The following is a 17,782-nucleotide window of genomic DNA, read 5'->3' on the forward strand; positions in this document are numbered from 1 at the left end:
CTACTGCATGAGATGCTGACCTATAAAGTGGAACAGATCCTGTGTTCAGTGCTTACTTAGAGAAGTAAAAAGTCACATACTCAAAACGGGAAGAGGTGTACTTGAAAAACAAAGCTCTCTTCCTATTCAATGCCTTGATAATGATTAATCTCTATAATAATGTATATAGATGCTTTAACATTTTTAAAGGTAATTTTTTATCTTTGGCAGCATTAAGGGTCTAATTCAGCACTGCTGTTAATTATATCATTCTTTAGTTTGGTATTCAGGGATCATCAGTTTGACTAATGAAGGATTAGAAAGGGGTTAAAGGGCTAGAGGTTGAATTCAGTACAAGATTGGATGATCAGTTAGATGAGTAGCTAGAGGAAGAATCTGGTTGAGGGTAAGCAGTGGGACTTGGGCAATTAGATCCAGTGGGAAATCAGCAGAAGTAGTAAAGGGCAGATCGGAGGAGGCATCTAGCAAAATACTGAAACAGGCTGAACTAGGAAGGTGCAACTTCTTTGGTGTTCCACCAGCAGCAGAAGAATCTTAAGGGATATTAGACGAGGATTTCAGTTTAGATGAGATGAGTGATCTCAGCACTGGTTAGGCCACATCTTGAGTACTGTGTCCAGTTCTGGGCTCCCTGGGACAAGAGACAGAGCTGCTGGATGGAGTCCGGTGAAGGGCCACTAAGACAAATAAGGGGCTGGAGCAGCTCTTGTATGAGGAAAAGGCTGAGAGACCTGGAATGGTTCAGTATGGAGAAAGCTCAGAGTGGCTTCTCATCAATATATATATGTGAAGGGTGTGTGCAAAGAAGCTGGAGCCAGGCTGGAGGCAGTGGGCACACACGGAAGCATAGGAGGTTCTGCCTGAACTTAACGCAACACTTTCCTACTGTGAGGGTGACCGAGCATTGGAGCAGATTACTGAGAGAGGTGGTGGTCTGCACATTTGGAGATACTCCAAAGCTGCCTGGACAGCCTGCTCTAGGTGGCCCTTCTTGAGCAGGGGATTGGACCAGATGACCTCCAGGGGTCCCTTCCAACCTCAGCCATTCTGTGATTGAGTGGTAGAAAACCTAGAAAAATCTGAGCAAGATGTTGAGTAGGAAGCTAGTGAGGAGGAGCTGGGAGTGTTTAGCTTTTTTGTTTATTTTTGAATCTGAGATACTTAGAATAGTTGGTTTTCAATCAAACGTCTTTAATTGGAGTAAATCATATCGGTAAGGCATGTTGTAGCTTGTGGGAGACTGGTATAGGCTCTATTTGATTTTGATTGTGTTTACTTCATCATTACCACCAAAAGGTTTAACTTGCTGTCTCTAAAAATGTCAGTGTTCATGACTAACCTTAAAGCCGTGAAGTTAAGTTCTGCATGTCAAATAGTCATGGGTTTAAAAAGAAGCTGAGTACTTACCTTTTTGATTCCCTAGAAGGAAGGCTGTACAGGATAAGCTAGATAGCTCTATGCACAATGGAGGTACCACTACTGCCAAAGGTTTCTTGGGATATTGCAGTTACTTTAGCCTCTCCTCTAGTGGAATAGTGATGCATCGTACCCTGTGGAAACAGTGGACTTAAAAACATACCTCTGCACTGGTGACATCGAGGCATGCTTCCAAAACTATTCTCCCCCTGCTTAATACCCCAATTTATTTCTTTATTCAAAAGCAGGTTGTCTACTTCATGTATTGATCACTGTCAGCTTTAAGATATAAGTAATGTGGTGCAGGCTCCACTTCTTGCAGAGTAAGGTTCTGGCACTGGCAGCAGTGTTATGTATACTCCAGGTGATGAAAACAAATCGTTTCAAAGCTGCCTCTGCTTCATGTGACAGTTGCAGTGTCAGTGACCAGAGATAGTGTGTTGAGCATTGGGTTCTGAGTAGAAACTTTTCTAGTCAGAAGGCTTCTAAGTGAGCACCTCTTCCTTTTTTTTTTTCCCAAATTTTTTGGCTTTAAGATATTTAAGACATTCTCTAATATGGGTAAGTGTAACTCAAAACAATTTTTTCCACAGCTTTCTATAAAAAGTGTTTGCAACAATCTCTGCAATATTTACATGAAAGTGTAAGGTGGTACAACATGAAAATATGAGTGTTTTCAATTGGATGTAGTGCATTTAATAATGCCAAAAGTGAGCAGTAGAATTGTATGTATAACATGAATAGTTGGTGAATTACAGCCCTTGTAGCTTCTGCTTTGTTGATATGCTGGTGGAACAGCTTATGTCCTGAAGAATAAGGGGATTTATCTTCAAAAAATTAAGACTTTTCAACTTGATGCTTAATTTTCTGTGGAACTAGTGACTTTTTAAGGAGCTACTCATTCAGTTGCTTATAAAACCAGTTATAACCTAAGGACTGAGGTCATGTTTTCTAAAAATGTATGGCGGTGTAATCAAAGATGAAATTGAATTAATACTTTGAAATGTTTGCACGTTTTATACAGTTTGAAGTAGCATGTAGTGAAGCCCACTGAATGCAGGTGGGAGTCTATAGCCTGGTTTCCATTGAACATGCAAAGAGCAGCATTCAGATGCATAATCCCTGCGAATTTATGGATGTGAAGAATTTCTAAAACTGTGCTGTGAATTGAGTCTGTGAAACTCCACTGAGCTGTGTTGCACTGCTATTGCAGTTACAGAAAGTTTTCTTTATAAACAGCGGCATCTTTATTCATCTGTAGAAAAGAAAAGAATGTATAAAGACTTCTGCAGTGATTTTTTTTTTTTTTTTTAACTTCAGACATTTCAAATGAAAATTTATAATACTGTTGAAGACAGCTTTGAATGCTTCCAAATGGAGCAAAGTTAATGTTATATGTTGTGTACTGCACTGGAATTAGCTCAGCCAGTTACAATTTCTTTTCACTGATTTGCAGGCAAATTCTTTGTAAAAATAAAGGTACGTGAAGGCTAGTACTTTTTAAACCTTGATCTGATAATGTGACAGAAGGTTAACTCTTAACTTTTGAGAGATGTGGGCTTGCTTTCTGTGACACCTTGTTACAGCAGAATCTGCTTATTCTTTGTGAGCTATTCTAGTGATAGTTTTCAGTCTCTGACATATAGATGGATGGTAATTTTTATAACAGGAAGAAAAGCAAAGGCGATGCTTCCTATGTAGTACTACTCGTATTGTAAAGTACTGCCTTGGAATATCAATGTCTGGTTAACTGGTATTTAGCACTCTGTACCACATACCTCTTCTATTCTTTGGCTGTCCTCTGACTTCAAACTGTTTACTGTTAATATAGGGATTGACTCTCATTTCAGTAAGTTTGTTTCATACTTGAGCTATATCCTACCCACTTTATATATGCTGCTTCTTGCCTTGTTTTGGTTTATTTGTGTTCTGTGTAGTGTTTTTTTGGTATTTTACTTGTAAACTTTTCAAGGATGTTCTTCTGCTGTGTTTTAACTGTTAATAGTGAGGGAAGGATCCTGGTAATGGAGGTGTAGTCATTAATTTAAAGACTGCTGCTTCAAGCATTGTGAGGAACAGAAACCGTGTAGGCAAAAACGCTTGACTGATTCTGGGCTGTAAAAGAATTGACTTTGGTTTTGGCTTAGAGGCTTTTCAGATTCTCACTTAAGGAATGGTTTATATGTTGGAGGGATTATCAGTGAGGAATTAATTGAAAGATGGGATGGATATCACAAGAATGTAACATTACCTAACAGTCAGTTTAGTAGTTCAAACAACTCCTTGAGTAGTTAAATCATCTTTCATATACATTGAGCTTCACGTACACACCTGATGACATTTGAGATGATTTAGGGTATCTGAGATGCCCGAGTAATTTCTCTATGGGCTGGAAGATACGACTCAGGACCTACAGCAGACCAGTATCCTCCAACAGCAGTAGCTAGAAGCTAGACGGTGTTTCAGAGCATTTCAAACAGTTTAGATGCCTGTATGTCTAGTCAAAGGAATCGCACACAGAACCATGCTTTTCTCCATGGTAGAGTGTGTTAAAAATGTGATGTGATAAGTTGCTCTGGGTGGATGCCTTCTCTAGTCTTTGTTGTCTGAGAGAAGTCTGTTTGTGTAATCTCTTTCCGCATAGATTGTAGTCTTGACAGTTTTGCTATAGTTCTTAAACACTTTAGTATTCTTGGTGTGCCTTCTGAGATGGTATTTAATAAATGGGTTGGATATTCTATTGGTTTTTGAAGTAGAATTCAGGGTGTATTTTAATCTAATACCAGATGATGCATGTAAAGACATATGTTCTGTGGCATTTTCCCTTTAGAATTCTGATTACCTGGTTAGTGTGGTATTTGAAAATCTATACTGTTGCAAACAGGAAACAAAGATATAATTAAACTTAACATCTTTATATGACAAGCTAGATACAAATATTTGTCACAGAGATGTCAGCTAGCTAGTTATATGGTATGTAGTTTGGTTCCATCAAACAACAGAATTATGGCAGATTGACTACTGTAATAATTGATTACATAAAATGAGGCATGAAAGTTCTTCAAAAGTATAGTGACTTATTTTAAGCATCCAAGCTAAAGAGTCTTCACCTGACAGGAAAGAGGAAAATCTGTGTGCAGTCATCATTGCAAACTGTATTTTACGTGATCTGTGTTTTAGGATGTTGTTTAGGAATGGAATAGCTTCATCAACCTTTTCATCTCAAGGACAGAAAGTTGTGTTGCTGGAGTAAAAGGCTTGCATAAGAGTCAGATCATGGCTTTAATTCACATATAATCCCATTTCTGATAATTATGATGTTTAGGTGTTCTAAAGAAAAAATGTATTTGTTAGTCAAATGGGTTCTTAAAACTGAAAATGGAAGAGGCTTTCAATTAAAGCTGTCTTGCACAACATTGTCGTCTTTCTAATTAATCGTTTTGTTGATATTAATTTGCAGCTTTTGGTATTTATGAAGTGTTTGGAGATTTGCATGTGCATTCATTGCTTTGGTATGAATGTGCACAATTGTGTTTCATGAGCACCAGTCTTAGATTGTAATTATCCACTGAATGGTCCAAATCTCACTACCATGATGGTAGCATGGGGAACAAACACGAGCAGCTAGAGATGTGTGCACGCCTCCAAGGCTACGATCTCATTGGCATCCTAGAAACTTGGTGGGATGACTCCTGTAACTGGAGTGTTGCCATGGAGGGCTACAGGCTCTTCAGGAGAGACAGGCAAGGGAAATGAGGAGGTGGTGTTGCCTTATATGTGAAGGAGTAGCTGGAATGCATGGAGCTCAGCCTAGGGATGGATAAAGAGCCAACTGAGAGCCTATGGGTCAGGATTAAAGGGAAATCGGGAACAGGGAACATTACAGTGGGGGTCTGCTACGGGCCACCCGACCAAGAAGACTGAGTGGATGAAGCCCTCTATAGACAGATAGGGGCAGCATCACGCTCACAAACCCTGGTTCTCATGGGTGGCTTCAACCACCCCGACATCTGTTGGAAGGGTAACATAGCCAGGCATAGGCAATCCAGGAGGTTCTTGGATTGCCTTGAGGACAACTTCCTTCTCCAAGTGGTTGTGGCCTTTCAGTATTTAAAGGGGGCTTATAGGAAAGATGAGGAGAAGCTTTTTTGTAGGGTCTGTTGTGACAGGACAAGGGGTAATGGTAACTATGAGAGGGTAGATCTAGACTAAGGTGAAGAAAAAGAATTTTTTTATGCTGAGGGTGGTGAAACACTGGCCCAGGTTGCCCAGAGAGGTGGTAGATGCTTCATCCCTGGAAACATTCAAAGTCAGGTTGGAGGGGGTCTCTCAGCGACCTGTTGCAGTTGAAGATGTCCCTGCTCATTGCAAGGGATTTGAACTAGATGACCTTTAAAAGTCCCTTCCAACCCAAACTGTTCTATGAAGTATGAAATGCTGCTTGGAGTTGGACTTAATCGTACTCTAGCATCCGTGTAATTATGGTATAAATGACATTCAAAGATAAAGTTTTAAGTCTTCTTTTTCTAAGAAATTACTGATCCTAGAATTTCTGCTATATATCATTAGAAAGACTTTCAAATGCTTCTGTGGGTAAACTTCCTTAAATAAGTGGGGCAAACATCTATTTGAGATGTAATTTGTGGAAGGCAGCAATTACAAAAGACCATGCTGAAACCCTCTAGGCAGATGAATCAACAGTGCTTTCAATAGCATCTTAGTGTATCTTCTGAGCAAGTGGCATCAACGGTGTGCTTATTTTATAGTTAAGGAAGAAAATATTTCTATGCAAAATGCTTAAATGTTTGTGTCCTGTCCAGTTCTGACGATACGCTTTACTGTGCCTTGGGTACACTCCAGAGCTGTAGCATGAGGTTCTGTGTGTGTATTTACTGCAAATCTGCATCTTTGAAACTTTTTTCAAGTAAGAGACAAATAGAAACACCTACTCCAAAAATTGTACTTTATTGTATGTATCCTATATCTATAGCCCTCTTGCGTAAGCACATTTTTCAGACGTGCATTTGACTGTCTTCTGGCATGATCTATAATGTTACTTACAGAATGCTTTTGACAAAGAAATGATGGCAGGCAGGCAGCCTGTACTGCCTTTGCTTACTGAAACACTGCAGGCTGTAATGCTCAATGCTGTTGAGTTTTACTGCCTCCTTATGTAGGGGCTGAGCAGCCTTTAAATGTTACTCTGGCTCAGTGCGCTGCAGCTACTGTGTCATCCTCTTGCATCTGCAATATGGGCGTTCAGCGTTTCCTCAGCGTCGTGTTTTGGCGGAGGCAATAGCATGGCTGTGATTGCAAAGAATAAAGGAAAGAAGGTTGACTGGTTGGGGAAGTAGTCCCTTGAATGGTGACTGAGCAGTGATCCTGGTTTTACAGGGTAATGTTCCTTTGCATACTGTCCCTATAAGATTTTCATAATCTCTGGCTGCAGCAGTGTGTGTATGTGAGAACATTTGCTGACACTGCGCAATTTATCTCAACTCTTGATTTTTTTTTTTTGGAGATGAATGATGGCATTGCCCTGGAATGTGCACACTTTCATCAGGGCTAGCACCCTACTACGACTAGCTGAAAGCATCTGCCTGTGCTGCTTTTGACCTGTGGGCACTTCTTCCTTCCGATTTCCTCATAACCAGCACAGTTACTTTTATGGTCACACTGTGAACCCTAGCAAAGAATTGATGTGACTGAACTTCCTTTCACCTGGAAATGCTCTTTTCAGCTGAGCAGCTCCTGATCTGGATCCCAAGCAGCTGCCCAGGGTACAAATGTCATGGTAGAAGTGACAGCCATAGGAAATGTGGAACTTTTAGTTCATAGTGTATTGAGATTTTGGCTAATGGCTTAGATTTAATAAATTTAATGAAATTTAATTGAACTGTGGTCTGCTTCAAATGTAGATATTCTGGGTTTTTCTCCCTTTTCTCCTTTCCCCTATCGTATGGTGGTTCCCTGCCTGTTTTCTTTCAGATACACCAGTCTTGCCAATATTGAGTCAGATTAGCTCATGGATGCAACAGAAAGCTAACAATACAAACACTCTCAGTGTTTTCTTTGGATCATTGAATTAATACAACTTGCCATTCGGTTCTGTGATCACAAGGCAGGAGAGAAGAGTGATCACATCTTTCAAGTAGTATTCTGTAATTGGATTATATTGCTGAAAGTGAGGAAATCCTGTTTCTGTGTTGCAGCTGAGTACTCCTGAGCGGGACAGGGATCATGACCCACCTCATTTTGAACTGCAAAGAGATATGCAGTATAGTTGTTACTTGACTGTTAAGTTAAAGTCTTTCTTTGTGAGTAGAGAAAAGCAAGGTAGTATTCCATGGTTCACAGTCAGCTGGTTTACCCAGAGGAACGAAACAGTTGCTGCATTTGAATTAGCAAAGATTTTTCTAAATAAATTCTTTTGGAAACATTACCTCTAATGTCGTTATTTTCAGGTGGGTTTGTTAGTATGCAATTTTCTGTGCTGCTGGGGGTTTTGTGTTCCTACCTTCACGTTAACATTTTGGCTTCTGTAACTGCAATCGTCTTACCCAGCAACAGCAAGAATCCTGAATTCCTTCCTTGCATTTCTTTTTGGTAAAAGATTACCATGAGTTCTTTGCTTAATCATTTGCTTTTCCCCCCAAAAAGCTTCATGTCATTTCCTGTTGTGGATAGACTAGAAGTCTGTCTCACTGGCTTCTTGAAATTTCTCACCTTTTGTTCTTGATCTCACCTCTTGATCTTTGCTGTTTCGACAGCACCACAAGTTCTTCCCTGTCAGAAGTATGCTCCAATGTTTCTGTTGAAACTGAATCTGATATGTTGATCTCCCATAAGCTTCTGGAAATGCTCAGATTAGAATAAACTGTGGATTTATATCAAAACACGAGATAAATACTCATACTCTGAGGTAACACTGGTCTAACATTTTGGTTTTCTGAAACGTTTAACTTGTATAGTACTTATATAATATTTTTCCTTTTTAGAAGGGCCTTCACTGTGGTTTTGTGTTTGTGGATTGTTTTTTAACTGCTTAGTTTTGCTGATGTGATATGCTTCTAATATTCAGTAAGAAAATGACATGGATTGTAAGTTGCACTAAAATGAGGAATCATTAAAAAAAACCCAACACTGATACTGTGATGCTCACTGCATTTGAACTGTTCAGAAAAAGCCATCTATGTGAAAAGGTTATCGTGCATGGAAGGGTTCTGCTAAATCACAAAAATAGACCTACCAGGCTGAAATGTTATTGTTTTGCTGAGTGGTACTCTTAATCATCCTGATTTAGGGACTAAAATCATAAACAGGGTCTGAGTAGTTGTGAGGTTGCTATATTAATGCGTGTTTGGTGGTGGATACAACAAATGATGATGCAGAAGCCCCCTGCTGCCTTCTCTTCTCAATGTTTTTGACATTTTTTTTTTTTTTTTTTTTCTACATGCTGTACCCGGATAGCTGTCAGGATAGTAAGAAATATTCCCTTAGGAAAGTCCTACCAATTTTCCTGTCTCTGCGTAATCCACCTTGCTGAGCATTCAGTAGTCCACTGCAGAAGACTGGTTTGAGTATCTTTCTTACTGGAGAGAATTACTGGAGGATTATGAGCAGATTTCTGTTAACAGAAATCACCTGAGGCTATAGAACATTTGCTAATGTGGAGTGCTGACCTAGGGTTGCCAAAGGCTAATGAGGCAGTTCCAACTCTTGGTTAGGTTTTTGTGTGGCTAGGAGTAGGCAATAATCCATTTAGACGCTGAGTTGATAGCAGGGATCACTGGGAGATTCTGTGATCCTCCCTTAAAAACCTTTGCGTTTCTGCTGCTGCTGTGCCGAGGAGGAGAGAGAGAGATTCAGTTGCCGAAGAGGCTGATATGCCATGGAGGATTAAAAACTCAAATCTTACATGGTAGGTTGGTTTGTTTTTATTTGAACTCCAGGTAACAAGAAAAATTGGACTATAAATAGAAAGCTTAACAGTGGAAGTAATATAATATAGATCGTTTGTACGCGTGAGTGAATGACCTTCATAACTAACTTGTGAGTCACTCCAGCAAGAATAAATTGGACTACAAAACAATTAACTGCAGCAGTTTTACTTGTTAGCTGACATGCGAGTCTGAAAAAAAAAATCGCCTTCTTTTAAATGGGTGTAGTGCTTGTTTTGGAAATAGTAATTTTGGTGGTAGGTTCCCATGTTTCCATGCCCAACTATTGGTTTAATTTCTGTTGTTTTGAAGTTAATAAGTTTTCTTCAATATAAAGATGTTCCATTCGGCACTAAAGAAAAAGAAAGCACAAAACAAAAAACCACCTGAGGTAGAAATCTTACCACTTGCCTGTCTAGTGTATGTAAGATAAAAGTTGGGTCCTGCCTTGTTTTACTCAATAACTGTGGAAGCTAGGGGAAAGACAGGGTTGTGTGTTTTTTTTTTTTTTTGTTGTTTGTTTGTTATCCTTGGCATTTTATGTCTTTGCTGATGAGAGTATATGTCTGAACCTTAGCAGCTGCCTTTGTTCCACATAAATACATTGTGATGTTTCACTTTAGTTAGTAATTGCACGTAGACCAGATGGTAACTGTATTTTTGTTATACTGATTGCTTTAATATTGTCACTATTGCATTGACGGGGTGATTTATCATAAATCAGCTTGGATTTTTGTGGGGGTACCAGAGGTGGAATAAATACTGCGTTTCTGACCTTCATTTTGTCAATCAGTAGTTCTGAACAGTCATGCAGTTATAGGAGTCTTTCCTTGCTTTCATACTTCTGTTGCTCCTGTCGCCAGTTTCTGCGTTTGTCAGTAAGAGCTTATTCTGAGTAGTGTTTCAAACTGTTATCTCTTAGTGTTGAGTCCCCACTTGTAAAACTTGGTAAAATCGTTGATCCTGTACAACAGTCATACTGGGAGAGTTGTGACTGATGGAGAGTGTGGTTGAAGTTCCCAGACATTTCTATTTTAATGCAAGTATTATGTTTATTGAGTACCTGTTATACGATTGCAATTTTATATGTCGCTCTTTGTTTTAACAGCACTAGTAAAAAACAGTTTTCAGATAATTCTAGTAATAACTATTTTTTAGGAAAATGTGATAAAGTAAATAAGAATAGCTAGCTTGTATAGGGTTGCCTTCCTGAAGGGGATGGAACAGCAGCTCTTCTGAATGACATAACAGTTGTATTTGAATTTGAAATAGCATTTGATGCCTGATCCCCTTTCTTTATTTCTCCCCTCCTCCTGCTGCTTAGTAGGGGAGCAAATGCCTCTTTGGGACACAGTGTGTAAACCTCCATACTTTTCTGCCTAAACACGCATCAGAATTAACTACCTAACGTGGCAAGCGCTAAAGTAAACACTTTGGACGTTTTAAGATCATGAGTCATCAATCCCTGGCTGCTGTTTTTATATTTCAATAATTGATATGACCTATCTGGAAGTTACTTTCAGAGACGTTGTCATGGTGATCCACAATAAATCTTGAATAGAAATATGCTAGTAAATTCAGGTCCCTATGCGCAGTATTACAAGATTGTTAAATTCTAAGAGTTTGTCTGTAGTGCTACTCTTTATTCTACACCTTGGAAAACCTTAGTCTGTCAACAGGGAGTTTTGTAGAACAGCTGAAGGATTTGCCTTATGGTGACTTGGTGCGTAGAGATCATGATTATGCATCTGAAGAGTGTTAAATCTGTCATATGCTAACTGACTGGACATAATTAGCTTCAAATAAATACCGATCTCACTTTTATCATGCCTCCCGTATATTATGCTATATGAGTATGAGGTGGAAATAACACTATTTCTGTAGCTCTTGCCACTTACGTTATATTGAAAAATGTAAGAGCATTTACATTAGGTTTACCAGTTTTTTTAAACAGCTAAAACAAGGAAATAAACTACTTTTTGTAATTATTTTTAGGTCTGAAGGTGAGACACAATTTAGTCCAGAAGGAGCATAGGAATTGCATTTTTAGTGGGGTGTTCAGTTCAGTAGCATCAAATATTTCAAAGGAAGAATCATATCTGTAACAGGGAATTTCTTTTTTTAATGAAGAATCCTTAATGATTAAGTACCGGTATCCCTTGGTAGTATTGGCCTCTTAACTGTTGTCTTCTTTTTTGTAGAAGACCCTTTTGAGGACTTCTTCGGGGGCAGGCGGGGTCCAAGGGGAAGCAGAAGCAGAGGTGGTGGATCATTTTTCTCTGCCTTTGGTGGATTCCCTGCTTTTGGAAGTGGTTTTTCTTCGTTTGACACAGGTAAATATCACAGCGTTTAACAAGGAATGCAGTTGTGGTTCACCAAAAATCTCAATATAATAAGTTGATAAATACTTTTTAAAAAGTTGCCTTCTTTCAGGAAATTCTGAAGCTTCTATTTTTAAATTAAGCTGCTTTCTGTGAAGTCTGAATGTAAATAAAGCTATAGTTATAATATTAGGTATACCTAAAAGTTCGTGAAAAGTAAACAGACCTCTAAGAGGTAGAACTTTTTGTGTTCTTAATTTTGGTGCTACAGTTTCTTTATAGCTTTAGAGTTGGTTTTGTTCAGTTTGCTTTTAGGTGTTGGGCATGTGCTGGCTTTTGTTTAAGGTCCTGAAAATACCCTGGAAAAATGTGTGCCTGAAATCCATGGTACTATTTAGTATTAGTTCTGGGGTAGTCAATTTGAATGCTGATGCCTGTTTCTCAGAGGTTGCTGAGAGCTGCTGGTAGTCAGCATCCTTTTAAGTGTTAAGATTCTGGGTATTAGTTGGGATGTTAGTGATACAAAACTTGTTCTGTCTGCTAACTCAGGGCATCCCAAATTCTACATTGAAGCAAAATATCAGACTTGTTAAAGTTACTAGCTTTACTTTGAGTGGAAAGAATGATATAACGGTTGAGTTCAGCAAATACTCTTGAATGTCTTTTCTTCAAGGGAGGATGTCACAAATGTTTTTTGGACAATGCTATGCATTTGGAATTTGAACTATGAGCCCATATGGGAGAAATTGATGGGTCTGGAGCCATCTTTTTATTCTCACGCTGGTGTTTAATGCCATCAAGTTACTGATGCTGTGTTGATGCAGCCAGCTAAGGGCATCCTGAAGCTAGGATGTAGTCTGAGGGATGATAAACCTGGGTCCCACAGTCATGCGAAAATACATTTTTAGTGAAATACTTTCTTTCCCAATAGGTTTTACTTCGTTTGGTTCACTGGGACATGGAGGCCTTACTTCATTCTCCTCTACATCGTTTGGTGGCAGTGGGATGGGTAACTTCAAATCAGTATCAACCTCAACTAAAATAGTTAATGGCAGAAAAATTACTACAAAGAGGTAAGTGATATAAATATTTGTATGAAATTATATGTAGAGACACATATAGCTATAAATACATGCATACAAATATACAATATATATAACACATAAATACGGTAATACATGTATGTGTATGTATTTTTACTTTTGATGCTGTGATCATCACATTACTTGGATTTCTCTGAATGCTTAAAAAAAAAAAAAAGGAAAAGTTTTACTGGGTTCTATGACTCTTCAATGGCATTGCTAAATTTAAGTAAAGTGTAGCATGTGAAAATAGGGAAGATAGTGTTTTTGTCTAAAGTCTTGATAGTCGAGGAGGATTCAGATGTCTAAGACGTGCTTTCAGAACTGCCCTGATGAAAAATAAAGGTTGCAACTTGTTTGCTATTTGAAAGGGACCTGACAATGGAGGTCCTTCAGAACCTCCTTTATAGTGATGCATCTTTTATTGTGGTCGTTGACTATTGTCTGCCAAGTCAGCTTGAGCTTCTGGAGGAGAAAAGTGCACTTGGTTTCTATTGATCATGAAGCTTTTAACGTTATGAACAATTTTCCCTAACATCTGCTCTAGTTTGCTTTCCTAGGCAGTGTTTGAGAGAAGTTAAGTGTTTATGTGAAAACACTTATTTATTATTTTCTTTTATCTGTTAAATGAAATAAGCAACTGAAACCTGCTTGGGAGAAAACTTTTCCTGTTCGTTGGAAAATGAATTTTCAAATACTGTACACAGCGCACCTTCTCACCATTTCATGCTTGTGATGGGGAAACTCCTGCATTTGGGAAACCCAAATATTAGTTAACTGTAGAGTAACCTACATGGAACATCATGATCAATAGGTTATAGGAGTACTGAACAGGTAATTAAATGCAATTTCAGTACTTAATAATAATTTAGAGAAAAGTAAGGGAGAATCAATTTTTTTGTTTGGTAATCTGTGTCCCACACTTCAAAGTGCAAGGTTTTTCTGTGTCCTGTTATACTGGAGAGATCCTGTCATCTTGACCACTTAAATGCAACCTTTGTCATCACATGCTGGTATGGTCATGATATTTTTCTGTGAGTGTATTCCAGAAAAATCTGAAAACTGCCCACTTTTGGGGGAATTGTACCAGGTGAGAGAGACCAAAGAAAGAATTTATGCAACGGAGGATAAGGCACTGTACTTGTTTTAATATTAAAAAGTATGCTAAGTCAGGTATGCTGCTATTGTATCTTTTGTTGTCATATTTAAAAAGTGAGGGGAGAAGCAGGAAATAAGGTTAACCATATTTAGGAAGGCACATTAACTATCTCTGAGAAGTCCTGTTACTTTGTAGAATGTCTGCCCACAAGGTAGCTAAGTCTGAAGAAGATTAATATCCCAGTGTACCCAATGAAAATATTTTCTGAGTAATATTTTGCTTCAGGCAAGAAGCCGTTCCCTCTGGTTTTAATTTGGGTGTATTCTCTTTAATAAGTCTGATCTCCAGCAAAATTTATATTCATCCATGTGATTTCCTTACTTGAATCATGAGGGGAGAATTCCCAGGTAATTAAATTTAGGCATAAATTTTTAACTGTTCTAAAATTAATTTAAACGTTCCTTATCTTCCCATTTCTAAAACAAGTGGGGGGAAAAAAAAAACGAAACCCAATCAACCCAAGCCAAAGCCCAGACCCACAGAGCTCTTTAATAATCTCTCCTTCCAGTCAGGGATACTTAGATTTTGCAGTCTACAAGCTAGTCATAAACTTATTAATTTGGAGACCTACTGTATACTTACTCTGATCAAATTAAAAGTGGATTAAAGACTGTCTTGCATGCCTTATGTCATGAAAAAATTGTGATTGGATCTAGAATATTATGCATTTAACAGATGGGATAGAGTCTGAATGCAACATCAAGATTGTACAGTTGATCTGTCAAAAGACATTTGCTTCTAGATAATAGTGCGTAGTGACGGTACAACTGTGACGATGTATGAGGCGACAGCTGTAACTGTGAACTCTACAAACTGGAGGATTCAAACTTCCAGAAAGCAATTTTCCTGCTATAAATAAGCAATATCAGCTTCTGCGCTGTTAAATGCGAAAGCTGGCCAACTACAGTTGAATTAAGCAGGCAGTGCTCCATTATAGTTCATTATCTAAAAACCTAGGTCTGGTGTATATTTTCAAACTGCTTACAGTGCTCTGCAGTGGCTAACTGTGTTTTTATCCTACAGAATTGTTGAGAATGGACAAGAGAGAGTAGAAGTTGAAGAAGATGGCCAGTTAAGGTCGCTAACAATAAATGGTAAGGAGCAGCTGCTACGCTTGGATAACAAGTAATTCAACGCACGCATTTAACAGAAATTTTAAGCTATAACAGCCACCATTTGAGGATTGACAGGAACATTTTTTGAAGATTTCAAACGAACTCAACTTTCTGTATATCCGTACTTAAACTTAAGTAGTATAAATAGCTCACCGAAGCTCGTATTTGTCATAGACTTTTGAGTTAATTGTTGGGACCACATCAATTGGACCATTTTTGTCCTTAAAATTGTTGTAAATTTCTGTATGCACTTTTCTTTTTATTATATATGATCAAGGTGAACCATAATCCTTCAGTAGTGCTAGGGCAAGATGTACACTAACACTAGCATGAACCTTGCTTTTTCCAATTTGTTTGAAATGTGAGCCAATTAGTAGTTTAAGTCTGCTGTGAAGTTAACATTTCCAGGATAACCTTTTTAATAATTTCAACTTTTTTTTTTTTTTTTTAAATGTTAGTAGTGAACAATGTTAATACATTTCTGGTAATGCATTTCTGGTTTAAATAAATTAAGGATGTTTTCTAGTTGTGCATGAATGCAGACAACTTAGTAAGTTTTGACTAATGTTTAAATGTGTAATGTAAGCAAAAGGTAAACAAAAGTGAAGCCAGTGAGCTGGGTCTTTTGTCATTTGCTAAAAAAAAAAAATCAAAATGAATAAATGCTGATGTTTGTGGTGCATTCTTTCATGAATGGCATTTGTAACCTTCTTGTGTCTGTGTGTGATTTGGGCAACTTGGGAAAAAAGTGCTAACAGTGCTTTCCCCACCTCCCCACCCTCCTTTTTTCTTCAATCTTAAGGATGAGGGCCTTTTTTCTTTGCAGATGTTTTCTTCAATGTGACTGAAAACATGATATTTAATTTCTTTTCTAAACCTGTTTCTGAAGCACCTATTTTTAAGAAGCATTCAGAGGCTGACTCTCTAACTCCATCTTTTGCCCTAATACATAATATTTTTTTGTCTAGGCCTGAATTAACTCCCTCCCTTTAAAAATTAAAAAAAATTTTCTAAAGCTTTAAGTTTTGAGATTGCTTCAAAAATAATCTGTAGTGAACGTAAATATATAGCAAAACATTTAATGATTAAAAAAGGCTTTCTAAAGAATAAGATTTTATTGCTTATTTTGAGAACAAACATAATTACTTTGGTGAAGATTTGTACAAAATTATTAGGGTTAAAATATCTCACTGTTACGTTTACTCATCAACAAAAGTCTAAAGATGGATTAATGCCTTCTGTTATATTAATAGTTTGAAGTGTTAATTTGTAGCTAAGACCAGATTTTCAAAGTTTAGTAAAAGATGACTAGATTTCTGAGTGTCATAGAGAAAACATGCAAATAAGTATGGCCTATGTTAACACCTGCCAAGCTCTGAGTAATTTCATGCATAAATAATAGATGTTCAGTTTTTATCTGTGCACCAGCTTTGAACATCTGGCCTTCAGCAAATTCTTTAGGGTGGCTTTGTGTTGTGGTTTTTTTTTTTTTTTTTTCCTTAAAAAAAGCATGGTGTTTTCAAAAGATCACTTAATGCCTTCTTGCTGAACACCATCTGCTTTGTACTAACAAATGCTTTGACTATTAAATACATCAAAAAGATTTGCTTTTGTTCATCATGCAGGAAAACCAAGTCAACTTAAGCCAAACCAACAATCTAACAAACTGCTCCAACAAAATCCATTCATACTTGCAGCAAAGTTAGTATATCTTATATTTGTCCCTCTACCATTAATGCTAATTTCATAGAACCAAACAAAATAACAGGTAGAAGGAGAAATAAATGTGTTTTGGTTTTGGGACTACAGAAGTTATGTACCTCTTCAAGTTCTTTGCAGAGTTCTTGTTACTTCAGTGTTGTGTTTTTGATGTAGAAGCACAAACTCAGTTTAGAACTAAACAGTGTTTTCTTGTCAATGCTGTTTTTTACCTTCCCCATGTATGTTCCTTCTTGATCCAGATAACTAAACAGACAATTTATTTCAAAATCTGGCTTTGTTGTGATGTCTTGAGTTATTAAAAATGTTAATTTATATTTATAGGACACAGTGTGCTCCTTTAAGTTATGTAAACTGTAAAAAGTGCTTCAAAATTGGTTAACCGACTCAAATAAAATTAGGACAATCTGGACTTGAGTTTGAATTCCTTCCTGTGGATACCCATAGGTTCTATGTTAAGCTGCCAAACTTCACCTTCTGTTTTAATCCCAGGTAATCTTCTTTACCATTTAAATTACCTAGCTCAAGTTAAGAACACAATTATGACAGCATAGCTGCCAGTGGCAAATCTGTAGCCACATGCTTGTCTTAGATCTTCTTACCCAGAAAAATGTGGTCCTCCTCACAGTATCATATACAAACCATTCATTCCAGGGTTCTATAATGAAATCTTTTAACACTGTAAATTTGCTGAAGATCCAGTGGATCTTCAGTCTCCCTTCTGCCTTCAGATCCCTGAAGCTGATTCTTGTCACAGCTGGACAATATTCAGCATCACATGGCAGTGCTGCCCTTCCTTGGTAGAAGGGAAACTGGCAAAACACAAAAACAGAGAAGAAATGAGTCAGCAGAAGGCAGAATTCATCAGTCAAGATTTCTGCAGTAGTAAGCAGATACCCATACAGCAGCCTTTGAATAGGCTGGTGGTTGAACTGGATGGATACGTGGGCTTGGTCCAAGAATACAATTGGACCAGCAGTTCCAGATGTAAAAAAATTTGTCACCCTCTTATACTTGGCCTAAGCCTCAT

General features: G+C 37.9%; 1 protein-coding gene across 4 annotated transcripts in view; it reads left to right on the forward strand.

The window, feature by feature from the left end:
- DNAJB6 (DnaJ heat shock protein family (Hsp40) member B6) overlaps positions 1-17,782 on the forward strand; it is a 63,827-nt gene that overhangs the window by 15,437 nt on the left and 30,608 nt on the right. For 3 of the 4 annotated variants that reach the window (XM_082479340.1, XM_082479338.1, XM_082479339.1), the window contains 3 exons: positions 11,558-11,689; positions 12,609-12,750; positions 14,942-15,012. In XM_082479340.1, the coding sequence (XP_082335466.1) occupies positions 11,558-11,689; positions 12,609-12,750; positions 14,942-15,012 (345 nt within the window). Of the gene's footprint in view, positions 1-11,557; positions 11,690-12,608; positions 12,751-14,941; positions 17,132-17,782 lie in introns of those variants that run through there. The other variant, XM_082479341.1, reaches the window with a different exon arrangement.

This window comes from Vanellus vanellus (assembly GCF_965231255.1).
Source record: "Vanellus vanellus genome assembly, chromosome: 2".
NCBI classification, from domain to species: Eukaryota; Metazoa; Chordata; class Aves; order Charadriiformes; family Charadriidae; genus Vanellus; species Vanellus vanellus.